General features: G+C 36.2%; 5 protein-coding genes across 5 annotated transcripts; 3 read left to right on the top strand and 2 right to left on the bottom strand.

Moving 5' to 3' along the window:
• The first annotated feature begins 191 nt into the window (after positions 1-191).
• LOC148167536 (FERRY endosomal RAB5 effector complex subunit 3) lies at positions 192-2,239 on the top strand. Its single transcript, XM_088047451.1, has 5 exons — positions 192-516; positions 563-1,115; positions 1,171-1,359; positions 1,432-1,897; positions 1,942-2,239. The coding sequence occupies exons 1-5, from the start codon at positions 372-374 to the stop codon at positions 2,149-2,151; spliced, it is 1,563 nt and encodes a 520-aa protein (XP_087903577.1). The 5' UTR covers positions 192-371; the 3' UTR covers positions 2,152-2,239.
• Positions 2,240-2,275: 36 nt separating this feature from the next.
• Positions 2,276-4,455, bottom strand: LOC148167535 (protein hook-like). The gene is made up of 2 exons (XM_088047397.1): positions 3,973-4,455; positions 2,276-3,920 (listed from the first exon to the last, which is right to left on the bottom strand). Exons 1-2 carry the CDS (start codon positions 4,319-4,321, stop codon positions 2,407-2,409), a joined length of 1,863 nt encoding a protein of 620 aa, XP_087903523.1. The 5' UTR covers positions 4,322-4,455; the 3' UTR covers positions 2,276-2,406.
• A 291-nt stretch (positions 4,456-4,746) lies between these two features.
• Positions 4,747-5,695, top strand: LOC148167534 (putative SERF-like protein). Its single transcript, XM_088047400.1, has 3 exons — positions 4,747-4,920; positions 4,971-5,079; positions 5,131-5,695. The coding sequence occupies exons 1-3, from the start codon at positions 4,914-4,916 to the stop codon at positions 5,192-5,194; spliced, it is 180 nt and encodes a 59-aa protein (XP_087903526.1). The 5' UTR covers positions 4,747-4,913; the 3' UTR covers positions 5,195-5,695.
• A 203-nt stretch (positions 5,696-5,898) lies between these two features.
• Paip2 (polyA-binding protein interacting protein 2) lies at positions 5,899-7,766 on the bottom strand. Its single transcript, XM_088047398.1, has 4 exons — positions 7,675-7,766; positions 7,401-7,574; positions 7,243-7,346; positions 5,899-6,690 (listed from the first exon to the last, which is right to left on the bottom strand). The coding sequence occupies exons 2-4, from the start codon at positions 7,569-7,571 to the stop codon at positions 6,543-6,545; spliced, it is 423 nt and encodes a 140-aa protein (XP_087903524.1). The 5' UTR covers positions 7,572-7,574; positions 7,675-7,766; the 3' UTR covers positions 5,899-6,542.
• Positions 7,767-8,238: 472 nt separating this feature from the next.
• Positions 8,239-12,254, top strand: Cul4 (cullin 4). The gene is made up of 5 exons (XM_088047761.1): positions 8,239-8,660; positions 8,708-9,787; positions 10,634-11,439; positions 11,605-11,757; positions 11,811-12,254. Exons 1-5 carry the CDS (start codon positions 8,429-8,431, stop codon positions 11,904-11,906), a joined length of 2,367 nt encoding a protein of 788 aa, XP_087903887.1. The 5' UTR covers positions 8,239-8,428; the 3' UTR covers positions 11,907-12,254.
• The last annotated feature ends 22 nt before the right edge of the window (positions 12,255-12,276 follow it).

Genomic DNA, 12,276 nt, shown 5'->3' with positions numbered 1-12,276 from the left:
TTTAATGACTCTAATACGAATTAATTGTTAAAAATGCGACTAATCAAAAACACGATAAAATGTCGTCCAGAAACAATATTTTTGAAATGGTTTTATGCAAACTTTTCCAAAATTTTCTATTACGCGCTAAATTTTAAACCACAACCGTAAAATCTCAACCAATAAGCCAACACCCCGTTACCAAGTCCAGTGGAATTCGCAATTTTTGGCGAATGAGTGATGTTGTCAAAAAAAACTGTTTACTTGTCACCTGTCAAACACTAAACAAATGAAATGAATTTAAGGTTAATAACAGGATAATGTTATTAACACCCACATTCAAAAAAATAGTTTGTTTTGTTGAGAGTTTCTTAGTTCTAATTTAATTAACAATGTCTCAAAGTGTGTTCCAATTTCGTTATGTGCACGGTGACACCACCGTTGAGGTAGAAATTACAATCCCATTTGAAGGATCCGTGGAGGAACTAGCCCACGTTTTAATTCTAAAAAATTTCTTACCAATTTTTATTGAAAAAGGTATTTAATTCAACGTTTTTGTACCAATATAACCGTTAGTTTTCAGACTTAATAGAGCATTTATCACAATTTGTCAAAGAAAGTAGCATCCAGTACCACAATAGCCACACTACAGAGATCGTAGAAAAATCGCGAAGTGATAATACTAACATCGACGAAATCACGAAAGAATGGGAACGTCTAATGAAAGAAGAAATGGCAGAATATGGTGAAAGACGGTGTGCTTCTGATGAGGAATTATTTGCTACAGCATATCACAAAATGGTGCACTCTCCAGCTTTAGAAACCATGCTACAGCTCGAGCATATGTATTCTAAAACGGTACGATCGAAAACCGAAGAAAAAAACAGAAGCATTCAGAAGTTATCTGAAAAACAAACTGAAGAAATGAATCATGCTGTGGACAGACTGGAACAAGATATGACTGAATCAAAAATCAACGAATTAGTGGCGAGACATTATGAGGCTCATTCGCTACTCAAAGTTAAACTAACGAGCGAGTTGGATACAATCAAAGAAGCACAGAGGAGGGAGTACAGGGAATGGTTGATGCAAATGCTAGAGCAGAACCAAACTACAAGCTCTTTGCCGACGCCAAAGTATGAAAACGAAATTTTATAGATTAGTTGCAGTTTTTGGCAATGTTATTTTCAGCTCCCCTTTAAGCCCGCAGCCCCAACCAACCATATATCTGCCAGACGGAGCCCGTGGGGAGGTCGCGAAACCCATTCTTGAAGAAAGCTTTACAATTCATTTGGGGTCTCAATTGAAGCAAATGCACAATATAAGAATTATTTCCGCAAATGTGATGGAATTATGCGCTGTGGAAGACAACGACCAATCGTAGGTAGCGCGCCCAAACGTCTCAAAAATTGCAATTTCTTTCGATTTTTTAGTAAAGTTTAATGTTTGCAGGTCAGAGCCGAAACCGCAACTCCTACAGACTGCTTTGGCGCTGTATTCAAACGATCTTTCTGGTCTCGTCTTGATGACTGATAATAAAATAGGCTCGCGACTAACTCAGGACTTTCAAGAAATTTGTCAAAGAACCAATGAATTCCATTTTCCGCACGTTGACGATCAACTGGATAAAATTTCCACTATAGCCCAACAATATTTAAAATCGCAGCATAAAGAAAACACTAGTAGAAATACAAACAGTGAACTATTGCAAGCTGGAGATTTTTACATAACTAGACATTCCAATCTAGCGCAGGTTCATGTTGTTTTTCATATGGTTTCAGACGACAGCCTTAGAGGGAGTGATATCAACAGCAGACATCCGGTGGTTCTTGGCTTAAGAAATATATTAAAAACGGCATGTTCTAACGACATCACTTCTTTGACCATTCCGTTGTTGCTGCAATATGACATGACAGAGGTATGAGGAGTTTTGACGGTTTCAAATCTCATGTTATTTTACAGGAAATGACAATATCTTGGTGCGAAAAAAGAGCAGAATTGGTCTTCAAGTGCGTGAAAGGATTTATGATCGAAATGGCGTCTTGGGGAGGATCTGATTTGAAAAACTTACAATTTATGCTGCCGCAAGGCATCTCCAGCAGGGTGTTCCAATCTTTGACGGAAATGTTGCCGAGGATATTCAAAGTATCAAATCCGAAAATATTGAAATAAATTAGTCCTTTTGTGATATGTAAATAAAATTGATAGGAACTTTTATATCAATATTATCATTGAATAAATATATTTGCCGACCTTGAAACTCTTTTTATTTTGGTGAGAGTAAATAAAAACTACGTTTTTCGTAACAATGTATTTTCAACACTAAATCATACAAGAAAATACTGATTAAAAATATGACATAAAATTTATAAATAAGGATCTTGTTAAAATAAAGTGTATATATAAAAAACTAAATTAGTTGATAAATCACTTGGATTTGAATCTCTGTTGCTGTTTCCGTGGAGTGGGTTGCCTCTGCCTCGCAAGGAAGGATTGTCCCTGTCCAGCACTCAAAACCGCCAATCTCTCATCAATGGCCTCTCGGTGACACGTCATCCCTAACTTATAAAACGCAGCCGCCATAAGCCGTTCTTCCATTTCTTTCATATGCGCCGTGTGGTGCATAGAAGTCATACCTCCATTGCTCTTTGGCTCCAACTGCTGAGCGACTTCTCTCGCTTTCTCCAAACTTTTAGAATACTTAGTTTGAGCCGTCTGTAGCTCGCTTTCCTTCGTCACCAGCGCTTCTTGCAACGACGCGATTTTCTGTTTATACTCTTTGACCACCGAATCGCCTTGTTGTGGCTCATCCCCAGGAACCTTATTCTTAAACTCCTCAATCTGAGCTTCAAGTTTCAAAATATGTTGATTAGCGGACCGTTTCTGTTGTTGCAACTTATCGATTTTTGTCAGAGTACTTTCAAGGAGCGCTTTATTCGCTTCGTACTCCTGTGTCGTCGTTCTTAAAGTTTTGTTTTCTTTTTCCAGGAAGCGTAGACGCTCCTTCATTTCAGTGGGAGTAAGTTCTTGCGACATAGCAGCACCAGAGTCTTTTTTCGGTTGCCCAAGCTTCAATTCATCCACTTCTTCTCGGAGGAGATCGCGCTCTTGAGCAATGCGTTCTTTTTCTCCCCGCAAAGCCACCAGCTTGTTTTCAAGTTTTTCGCAGTTAAATTGTGCCTTGTCAGCTCTTTGCGTTTCTTCATCAAGTTTCTGCTCAATTTCCATCAACTGCTTTTTGTATGTTTCGCACTGGTTTTTCCAGCTGCTGACTTTGGCCATCTCTTCTTCATGTTCTAGAATCTTCTGCAGATATTCCACGTTTTTCTCTTCAAGCTTTTGGAGGGTTTTCTTCGCGTCTGCATACTTTTCTAGTTTTTTCTTGTAAGACGCAAGATTGGCCTCCAAGACTTGAACTTTAGCGGCCGACTCCGAGAGAGCGTCGATTTCATCTTTCAGTCGCGAACTGTCACTGGCTGCTATTTGTAGTTCTCCTATTTTCTCTTGGTTCTGTTTTATCTGACGATCTTGTTCCATTAACTTTGCCTTAAAATCGTCTCTCATAACTTCAGCTTTGAAAAGTTCTTCTTTCAGTTCCTCATTCTGTTTTCTCAGGTCTGAATTTTTGTTTTCTTTGTCTTTCAAAGCCCGATTTTCCGCCAGTAAAGCTTGATTTTCATCCAGTAAAGTTTGCATTTGGGACTCCATGTGTTGGCACTGTTGGCTCAAAGTCTCTTTAGCTTCATTTGCCACTTCCAGTTCTCCAACTAATTGTGACACGCGAGTGTCACTGTCCAAGATGAGAAGGCTGATTCCAGAGCGCCCTCCTGTAACCAAGTCTAGTTGTTCTATAGCTTGTTTTATGTTCTGTTGGACAGACTCTTCCATTACCATTATTTTCGTGATATAGTCTTGTTTGCGTTCGCAATTTATTGCACATCCTGCAAAACTACTGATAAGAAAATACCAATTTTGATATAAATTGGTACTTACCTAGTATAAGTCTCAACAATTTCGATAATTGCACTGGATCACTCTTGCCCCCGATTTCAGTCACGTCAGGCCGCCCTTCTTCCAAAAGTTGCAGCGTGAGGACCTCTTGATAATACTCTGTGATGGTTTCAAGAATTTTCTTTAAATTACTGACCCGAAGTCTCCAACTTGAACTCACATCTCGTTTAATTTTCGGTTCTAATTTACTAAAATGATCGGGGGCGATCTGAATTAAAACATCGAGCATAGCAACCCCATCGCATATTTCTTCAATATTTCGAGCCTTACTGGGGGCAATGCTTTGGAACCATGTAATCAAACTTTCACACATTCCACTACTGGGATTCATTGTTTCAATTCATATGTGGCCGATTAATGGACTAGAGTGGAATAATTAGTTAACCCCCATAAAGTTGATTTATTGGCTAGATTTTTGCACTCACTTTTCTGTCAGAAACGTCATTTTTGACGTTTCATTCGTAAACAAGGATAACGCCACCAGAAAAACTGTTGATAGAAAGAGATGCATGACGAAATTGCTCACGTGCTGTGCTTGCCAAATAAGCAAAGTTAAACTCCCTAAATTGAAAATGTGACCTAAATTTTTGACCTAATTGCTCTACGCTTGCGCATGGTGGTCTCAATGATTTAAAAACTCCAAAACCACACAATGGTTTCATTAAAACACATCTTGACTAGTTTTTGTGATAAAAAACAGCTACGAAAAGGCGGTGATAGTAATTTTCCTTTGTGAAAAATCGTAGTAGAGAACAATGCACTCAATGTCAATGACAGCAGCGCCCCTTATGGTAATACGAGTAACTAAATCTATTATTATTTTTCTGTGATTCTCAATTGCAATTTGTTGTTGAAGAGGCTGCGGCCCTTGGGGCCTTTAATTGTTGCTAGAATTATAAAAATCTGAAACTCTTTCCGTAAAAATGACGCGTAAGTGTGTGTTTATTGTTATTTTCCGAAATTACATGAAGTTTTCGTAGGTGGAAATCAACGTGAACTCGCTAGAGCAAAAAATCAGAAAAAACAACAAGAGATAGCGAAAGCTAAAGGACGCAATGACGGGTTGACTTTAGAACAACGAAAATTTAGGTAAGAGTCCCATTTTTTAAAGAATGAGAAAGACTGCATTGATTTTTATAGGGATGCTGAACTGATGAGGGAAAAGCAACGCAAGAAGGAGGAGGCAAAAGGTGGAGCACATTAGAAGATATATAAATACCAGTTCTGGCTATTGGGCTAATTTTTAGAATTGTTTCAAAACAGCAATGACTTAGCCTTTTTTTAAATTAAAAGTTACATGATTTTTTGCTACATTTTACTTAGTTTCAACCTCTTAAAAATGATTAGAATTTTTAAATAAGTCGTAATTATTTAACTCTGTTGTATGGTACGCCCTCAAATATTAGAATTTAACATGAATAACGGTAACTAATTTTTTATTGTAATAAATGAAATGTATTACATTTTAACTACTTCTCAATTTTCTTTGTCATCGTTAAATCCAACGCTCAGAAATCAACAAAACCTTCCGAAGCGATAATCGTAAGGTTTTACAAAATTTCTACTGATAAGACATTCCAACAGCATCCAGAGTTCATTATAATAAATGCAATAAATGAAATGACACCATTTTTAACAAAGTCTGCATAATTATTTCAGTATGTTTAACAATGACATTAAAGAACAAATGAAAAAATTGACAATACTTGTGTACTTTTTTTACTCTTGAATCTATTGGGACCTCCTATTGATTACCTACTTAGTATTAGTAGTTGAAATAACGTCCTCTTGGTAGTTACAGAGATAAATGTTTCATGATAACAAAATTGTCCCAGTTTCTTTTGAACTGAAATTTTATTAAACCTTTTAAATTCGTGTTTGCGTAATAACATTAAATAAAACGTGGTATCCAGTCAAATAATTTATTTTTTTTTTTACAATTCAATTATACAAACTTATATAATATTTCGCACCAACGCATGATACAACTAAAATAAAAATAAGAAGAATCCTCTTGAACATAAGAGAGCAAAAAAAGCTAAAGGTACAAAAGGTTTTTTTGTGTACTCGCACAGCCTTATTATCACTACATAACCCTAAGATTGTGTATAATTTGAGATTGTTGCGAGACAAATTTTTGAAATGAAAAAATCCTTTAAAATTAAAATTAAAGTGAGAAAGATTTTACACCTAGACGTTTTTTTTATTATTTTATACACTCATAAATATACAAATAAAGAAAACATTGAGGGAGGGTCATTAAAGCTGCTCTAATCACACAAATGTTCCACACTCCTCAATAACCATGTTCTATGAGATCTATGTCCTAATAAGAGCAAGAAGTAATCTCAAAATTGTAAACATAAAACTGTGTAAATTAGTGTGTAAAACTTTTCCTGAAGAATAAAAATCTCACGGTTAATGGAAGGATGATACAGATAAGTAATCTCAATATAAAGGAAGTAAAAACATTGCAATCATTAAAAAAATACTACTATTTTCTTGACATTTATGTACATGTGAGATTCATAGACTGCTCGTACCAAACCAGCTTAAGATGACCCAGTCGAAGTCTCCACAGGCGTATGGGAACCACTTGGTATAAACTCAGCAGCCAAAGGGTTCAAATTGCTCTCTTTCACGACTTCGGGACATTCCAACTTCAAGTTGTTGATCATATTTGTTACATCATTACTTGTACTAAAATCAAAAACAAAACTTAATCTACACTCAAGGGTTTTATTGTTTATTGTAAAAAACGCGTTATCTGTTACGATAAGTTTGTTTATTTGGACAAAACAAAACAAAAGGACGTACGTGATTGCGGTTTTAATGTAAACATCACGTTCACGTTAACTTGTACAATTTACCCTTACTCAACTGAAATTATAAATTAAAATTTTGACGCAATGAATAGTGAAAGCCGTGAAACTGCAGATAGAGAGAGCGCCAACACTTGATGCATAAGTAAACGGATCGACCTGCAGTAATATGATAACAACAATTTCATAAAAACGATGAAAATGCGATGTGTTATTTCAACAGTTGACCACGTCCACGTTTTTACTGTACTCTTTTAAGTATTGTAAAAAATTATAACGCAAGTTTCTTTGTACGTTTTGAAAAGCGCGCCACTTTTTAAACTCCAGTAACCCCAGATCAAGTAGACAGACAATCACCTGTCAAGGTGTTTGTTTTTTACATTTGGGCCCAAGGTCACTTTTGAGACGTAAAAATTTAGGGAAAACTCACTCTGTTCCAGTTGAATGGTTTGTGGGGGGCTCACTATTTTCGTCAGCCAACATCGCCTCAATGCACTCTTCCATAAGGGCCTCTTCTTCAAGCCTTTGCATCACCTATTTCCACAGTAACACTGATAAAACAAAGTCGTCATTTTGTTTTTAGTTTACCTCTTTGTCGAATTCCTCTTCATTTTCCATCCACAAATATTCAGAGAAGTCGTCCTCTGGCGACGCATTGAAGTCTTCCACTCCATTGTTGTCTATGCTTTCAGAAATATACGTCGTGTCTTCATAGTCGTAAAGACCGTTTTCAGATGACTGATTGCTGGGCATTTTCATGCTCTTAAAAATACAAATTAGAATGAGCGCGTGAAGCTTAATATATGCACAATTCTCCTCCATTTTAGGCAAATGGAACAGTTGTTTAGCATTTAATACTTACAAACGATGCTGTTGATGTTTGTGAGTTTGGAATGATTACGGTAAAAACTTGACTTTCTTGATAAACTCAAGTGGATATTTGAGAGAATTTCGTGGAAAAAACTTCCACACACAGCTTCTATTGTCAAACAAGCTTGCGGCTGGCCTGCCAGAGAACAACTGTGACGTAAGAAGCGCAGGGACACCAACAAAATAACAAAAAATAAAGCAAAAACGCTGCTTACTATCAACACTAAAAGAGTTCTTGTTATCATTAGAAACCACAAATCAACAAACTAGCTTAATTTTGTTCCGATTAAACAAAATTGGGTCTGTTGGTTGGCAACCCTGAATGTGGGCATTTTCAAATTTTGAACTACTTACATATAATTCTGTCTACTCCTCTATAAAAATGACTCAAATAATCGAAAATTAATTAGAATAAACTTCCTGGAGAGTGATTAATAATGAATATTTGGTTTGAAAGTGATATTTCCGGTGTAATCAGTGAGGCATCTGTTGATGAGAGACAAAATCAAGAGAAAAAATTGTTGTTTTGTGTCGCGATCTGTCAACTGTCAATTGGGGAGCGCCCTCTATACAAAGAATGCGTTGTTGAAAATTGACAGCCGCTGTAGCACTTGTATGTTGTGTTCTTGCACTCAAAAGGAAATTTTTAGTAACTTCTAGAAATATAAAGATGTTGAGTTAATAACAGTGTTCTCATGATTTTCGCAATAAATTTATTTGGTTGTAAAAGTTGGTGATGTTTTTCTATGTCAAGACACGTTAGTAGCATTGGGGACCCCAGTCCTTTGAAGAGGTTGGACGAGTCACAGATATCGAAAAAGTTGCGTTTAGAGATAGAAATAGATGAAAACATGAGCGACAATTCGCCGGACCGAAACAGAAGAGCGAACTTTTCAAATGTGAATGGTGTTAACAGAAATTTAAACATCCACTCTGTGAAGCCAACTACCAAAAAACTAATTATTAAAAATTTCAAAAGTAAGTTCTAGAGATGTAGTTTTGGTGTCTTTAGTTAATTGTTTCAGATGAACCCAAACTCCCTGATGACTATAATAAAACCACTTGGAAAAAACTCAGTAGTGCTGTCATTGCTATCCAGCAGTCAAAACCAAATGAGTATCTTTTGGAGGAGCTATATCAAGCAGTGGGCAACATGTGCAGTCATAAAATGGCCCCAGAACTCTACAAGAATTTATTTGAACTGATAGATGCTCATGTCCGCAGCAATATAGAAAAATTCAAAACTGAGACTATGGATAGGTTGTTATTTCTGAAGAAAATGAATGACACTTGGCAATCTCATTGTAACCAGATGATAATGATCAGAGGTATTTTCCTTTGCTTGGATCGCATGTACGTCCTTCATAACCCTAATATTTTGTCTATTTGGGATATGGGTTTGGATCTATTCCGAAAATACTTCATGTTGCACACTTTGGTGCAAACACGCGTAGTAGAAGGCTTGCTCATGTTAATAGAACAAGAGCGACAAGGCGATAAAGTCGATCGAATCCTCCTTAAATCACTCCTCCGTATGTTGACGGACTTACAAATTTACAATAAAGCGTTTGAGCAGAAGTTCTTGCAATCAACTGAACGCTTATACGCTGCCGAAGGTCAAAGATTAATGCAAGAACTTGAAGTGCCTGAATTTTTGGCTCATGTAGATAAGAGAATTCATGAGGAAAACGAACGGGTTTTACATTATCTAGACTCTAGTACAAAATATCAGTTAATTCATACTGTGGAAAAGCAATTGCTTAGAGAGCACATTCACAATATTCTACAAAAAGGACTTGACAATCTACTTGAAGAGAATCGCATCCATGATTTATCTCTTCTCTACCAACTCTTCAGTCGTGTTAAAAACGGCCTCCAAGAACTTTGCCACGCTTTTAATGCTTTCATTAAGAAACAAGGACGCACCATTGTCATTGACCCAGAGAAGGATAAAACGATGGTCCAAGAACTTTTAGACTTCAAGGACGCAATGGATAACATCGTCGCCAGCTGCTTCAAGAAGAACGAGATGTTTAGCAACTCGCTCAAGGAGGCTTTTGAACACTTTATCAACCAAAGGACTAACAAACCGGCGGAATTAATCGGTAAGATTCTAAATAAATACAACTTTGTTATCTTGGTATTAAAAATCTTAAATAATCGGAAACGGCAGCATTTAAAAATCCGAAATTAAAATTTACATTCGATACAGAACTTGGCTATTTCATATGTTTTTGGACAATTAAATTGTGTCTAGTTGGCTGTCACCCTGTCTTAACTTGACACAAAAGCTCTAATTCATTGACAGATGTCATCGAGACGTTCAGAGAGGAACCGCCAACTTGATAAAGAATTGAGTCGAGTCTACTGTTATCACAAATGAAACAAAATTCACGTGTTGGTCTAGAAGGTGGACGACTTTTTAATTACGAAACTAAATCCAAATTATGTCGTCTATTTTTTATCACACATTTAATAATTGTCCATACAAAAATAATCGTTTTACTTCACTTGAAACTTTCATTATTATATTAAGAACCGAAGAGAATGTGTTAAAAAGTTATCAATTTTTCATTCGCGTGTTTGTCCACTTTAATTCCTTAATTACCATAGAACATTATGCTAATTAGAGCAGTAATTTTACCGTGATCGCAGCCAAATAACACAAAATACGTGACGAGTTGTAACTTTTTTTTAATATCGTTTGTGCTTGGTGATATAATTTTTAGTAATTTTCACCAAAAACTACAAAAACGCAATGATTTCGTAATCGTTTTTCATGTGACGTCGAATAAAAAATAATAGCAATGTTGCGCCGTGACTTGGAATTTCTTTATCGAAACTGAATACATACCAAGTGCTTGGAACTGAATCATAATCTAAGTAAAGCGTTGTAGTTTAATTGAAACGCCTTTTTTTGAATTGGCGTTTGTTGATGAATATATTTTCAGCTAAATTCGTGGACTCGAAACTGCGCGCCGGTAATAAGGAAGCAACAGAAGAGGAGCTGGAGCGCCTTCTCGATAAAATAATGGTTCTGTTTCGGTTTATCCACGGGAAAGATGTTTTTGAAGCCTTTTACAAAAAGGATTTGGCTAAACGATTGTTGGTGGGAAAATCCGCCAGTGTCGATGCTGAAAAAAGTATGCTAAGCAAACTGAAACAGGAATGCGGTGGCGGCTTCACATCAAAACTTGAAGGAATGTTTAAAGATATGGAGCTGAGTAAAGATATCAATGTAGCTTTCAAACAACACTTGAATATTAGCACACCAGAACTGATTCCCCTTGATATGACTGTAAATATTCTTACCATGGGATATTGGCCGACATATTTGCCGATGGACGTTACACTTCCAGCTCAAATGGTTAAGTTCCAAGATATTTTTAAGGAGTTTTATTTGAGCAAACATAACGGGAGGAAATTACAATGGCAACCCACTCTCGGACACTGCGTTTTACGAGCCAGATTCAAAGCAGGACAAAAGGAGTTGGTCGTTTCGTTATTTCAAACACTTGTTATACTCCTTTTTAATGAATCAGATGAGCACAACTTTGAGTATGTTAAGGCTGCCACGAATATTGAGGACGGAGAACTGAGAAGAACTTTGCAGAGTTTGGCTTGTGGAAAAGCCAGAGTCCTCAATAAAATACCCAAAGGAAGAGAAATCGAGGATAATGACAAATTTAGGTTCAACAATGAATTTGTGAATAAGTTGTTCCGCATCAAAATCAATCAGATCCAAATGAAGGAAACCGTGAGTATATTTGACTTAAAATTAGTACAAAATTTCAAATTCATGATCAGAAAAATAGTGTTAGAGATAATTTCGGTTGAACTTACCATTGCACATCGTAACTGTTGCGATTGTTGCTTAACACTGTTCTCATGTTCGCATACCACTTACACCACATGTTTACAGACGGAAGAACAGAAAGCAACTGAAGAACGTGTGTTTCAAGATCGCCAGTATCAGATTGACGCTGCTATCGTTAGAATAATGAAAATGCGAAAAACACTTAGTCATAATTTGCTCATTAGTGAACTGTTGGGGCAGCTCAAGTTTCCCGTTAAAGTAAGTATTCGCGCTTTATTTTTTCTAGGAATAATTAACTCATTTCTTTGTAGCCTGCTGATTTGAAGAAACGTATCGAGTCTCTCATAGATAGAGACTACATGGAACGTGATAAAGATAATTCCAACCAATACAACTACGTTGCTTAAATTATTTTAGTAGTGTCTTTGTTTAAATTAGTTCTTTTTTGTTTCACTTTTTGATTTTAATATTAAAAATACATTTCAGTTCTAGTCCAGACCTCTGGCCTGTAAATAACCATTGCAACTCTCTTCAAAATTGGTTTTGTTTATATTAGGTAACTAGCTTACATGTTTTGAGACGCTTGTAAATACTTTGTTTTCAGTTTCAACCCCTATATTCTTGTAAATATATATAAATGTAAAAATTAAAACCTACATGTGCTTTTACATTTTGTCTCGGTTCACGATGTATTTTTTCTTTTGTAATTTAAATAAAAAATTACATGGTTTGAATTATACCAGTTTGTTAATGAACTCTGCATTTTATTCAAAAAGC

The sequence above is a fragment of the Gnatocerus cornutus genome, chromosome 10 (genome assembly GCF_029298725.1).
Source record: "Gnatocerus cornutus isolate USDA-ARS CGAHR chromosome 10, icGnaCorn1.1, whole genome shotgun sequence".
Classification (NCBI taxonomy): domain Eukaryota; kingdom Metazoa; phylum Arthropoda; class Insecta; order Coleoptera; family Tenebrionidae; genus Gnatocerus; species Gnatocerus cornutus.
The sequence above is the reverse complement of the archived record's forward strand: the minus strand, read 5'-3'. Positions and strand labels throughout refer to the sequence as shown.

Excerpts from the sequence above, each read along its gene's own strand:
- LOC148167536 (XM_088047451.1), top strand. The coding sequence starts at position 372 with ATGTCTCAAAGTGTGTTCCAATTTCGTTATGTGCACGGTGACACCACC. Across the intron at positions 517-562 it reads ACCAATTTTTATTGAAAAAG|ACTTAATAGAGCATTTATCA; the intron begins GTATTTAATTCA and ends GTTAGTTTTCAG. Across the intron at positions 1,360-1,431 it reads GTGGAAGACAACGACCAATC|GTCAGAGCCGAAACCGCAAC; the intron begins GTAGGTAGCGCG and ends TAATGTTTGCAG.
- LOC148167535 (XM_088047397.1), bottom strand. The coding sequence starts at position 4,321 with ATGAATCCCAGTAGTGGAATGTGTGAAAGTTTGATTACATGGTTCCAA. Across the intron at positions 3,921-3,972 it reads ATTGTTGAGACTTATACTAG|GATGTGCAATAAATTGCGAA; the intron begins GTAAGTACCAAT and ends GTAGTTTTGCAG.
- LOC148167534 (XM_088047400.1), top strand. Across the intron at positions 5,080-5,130 it reads TTAGAACAACGAAAATTTAG|GGATGCTGAACTGATGAGGG; the intron begins GTAAGAGTCCCA and ends TGATTTTTATAG.
- Paip2 (XM_088047398.1), bottom strand. The coding sequence starts at position 7,571 with ATGAAAATGCCCAGCAATCAGTCATCTGAAAACGGTCTTTACGACTAT. Across the intron at positions 7,347-7,400 it reads AAGAGGAATTCGACAAAGAG|GTGATGCAAAGGCTTGAAGA; the intron begins GTAAACTAAAAA and ends CTGTGGAAATAG. Across the intron at positions 6,691-7,242 it reads AACCATTCAACTGGAACAGA|TACAAGTAATGATGTAACAA; the intron begins GTGAGTTTTCCC and ends TTTTGATTTTAG.
- Cul4 (XM_088047761.1), top strand. The coding sequence starts at position 8,429 with ATGTCAAGACACGTTAGTAGCATTGGGGACCCCAGTCCTTTGAAGAGG. Across the intron at positions 11,440-11,604 it reads AGATCCAAATGAAGGAAACC|ACGGAAGAACAGAAAGCAAC; the intron begins GTGAGTATATTT and ends ACATGTTTACAG. Across the intron at positions 11,758-11,810 it reads AGCTCAAGTTTCCCGTTAAA|CCTGCTGATTTGAAGAAACG; the intron begins GTAAGTATTCGC and ends ATTTCTTTGTAG.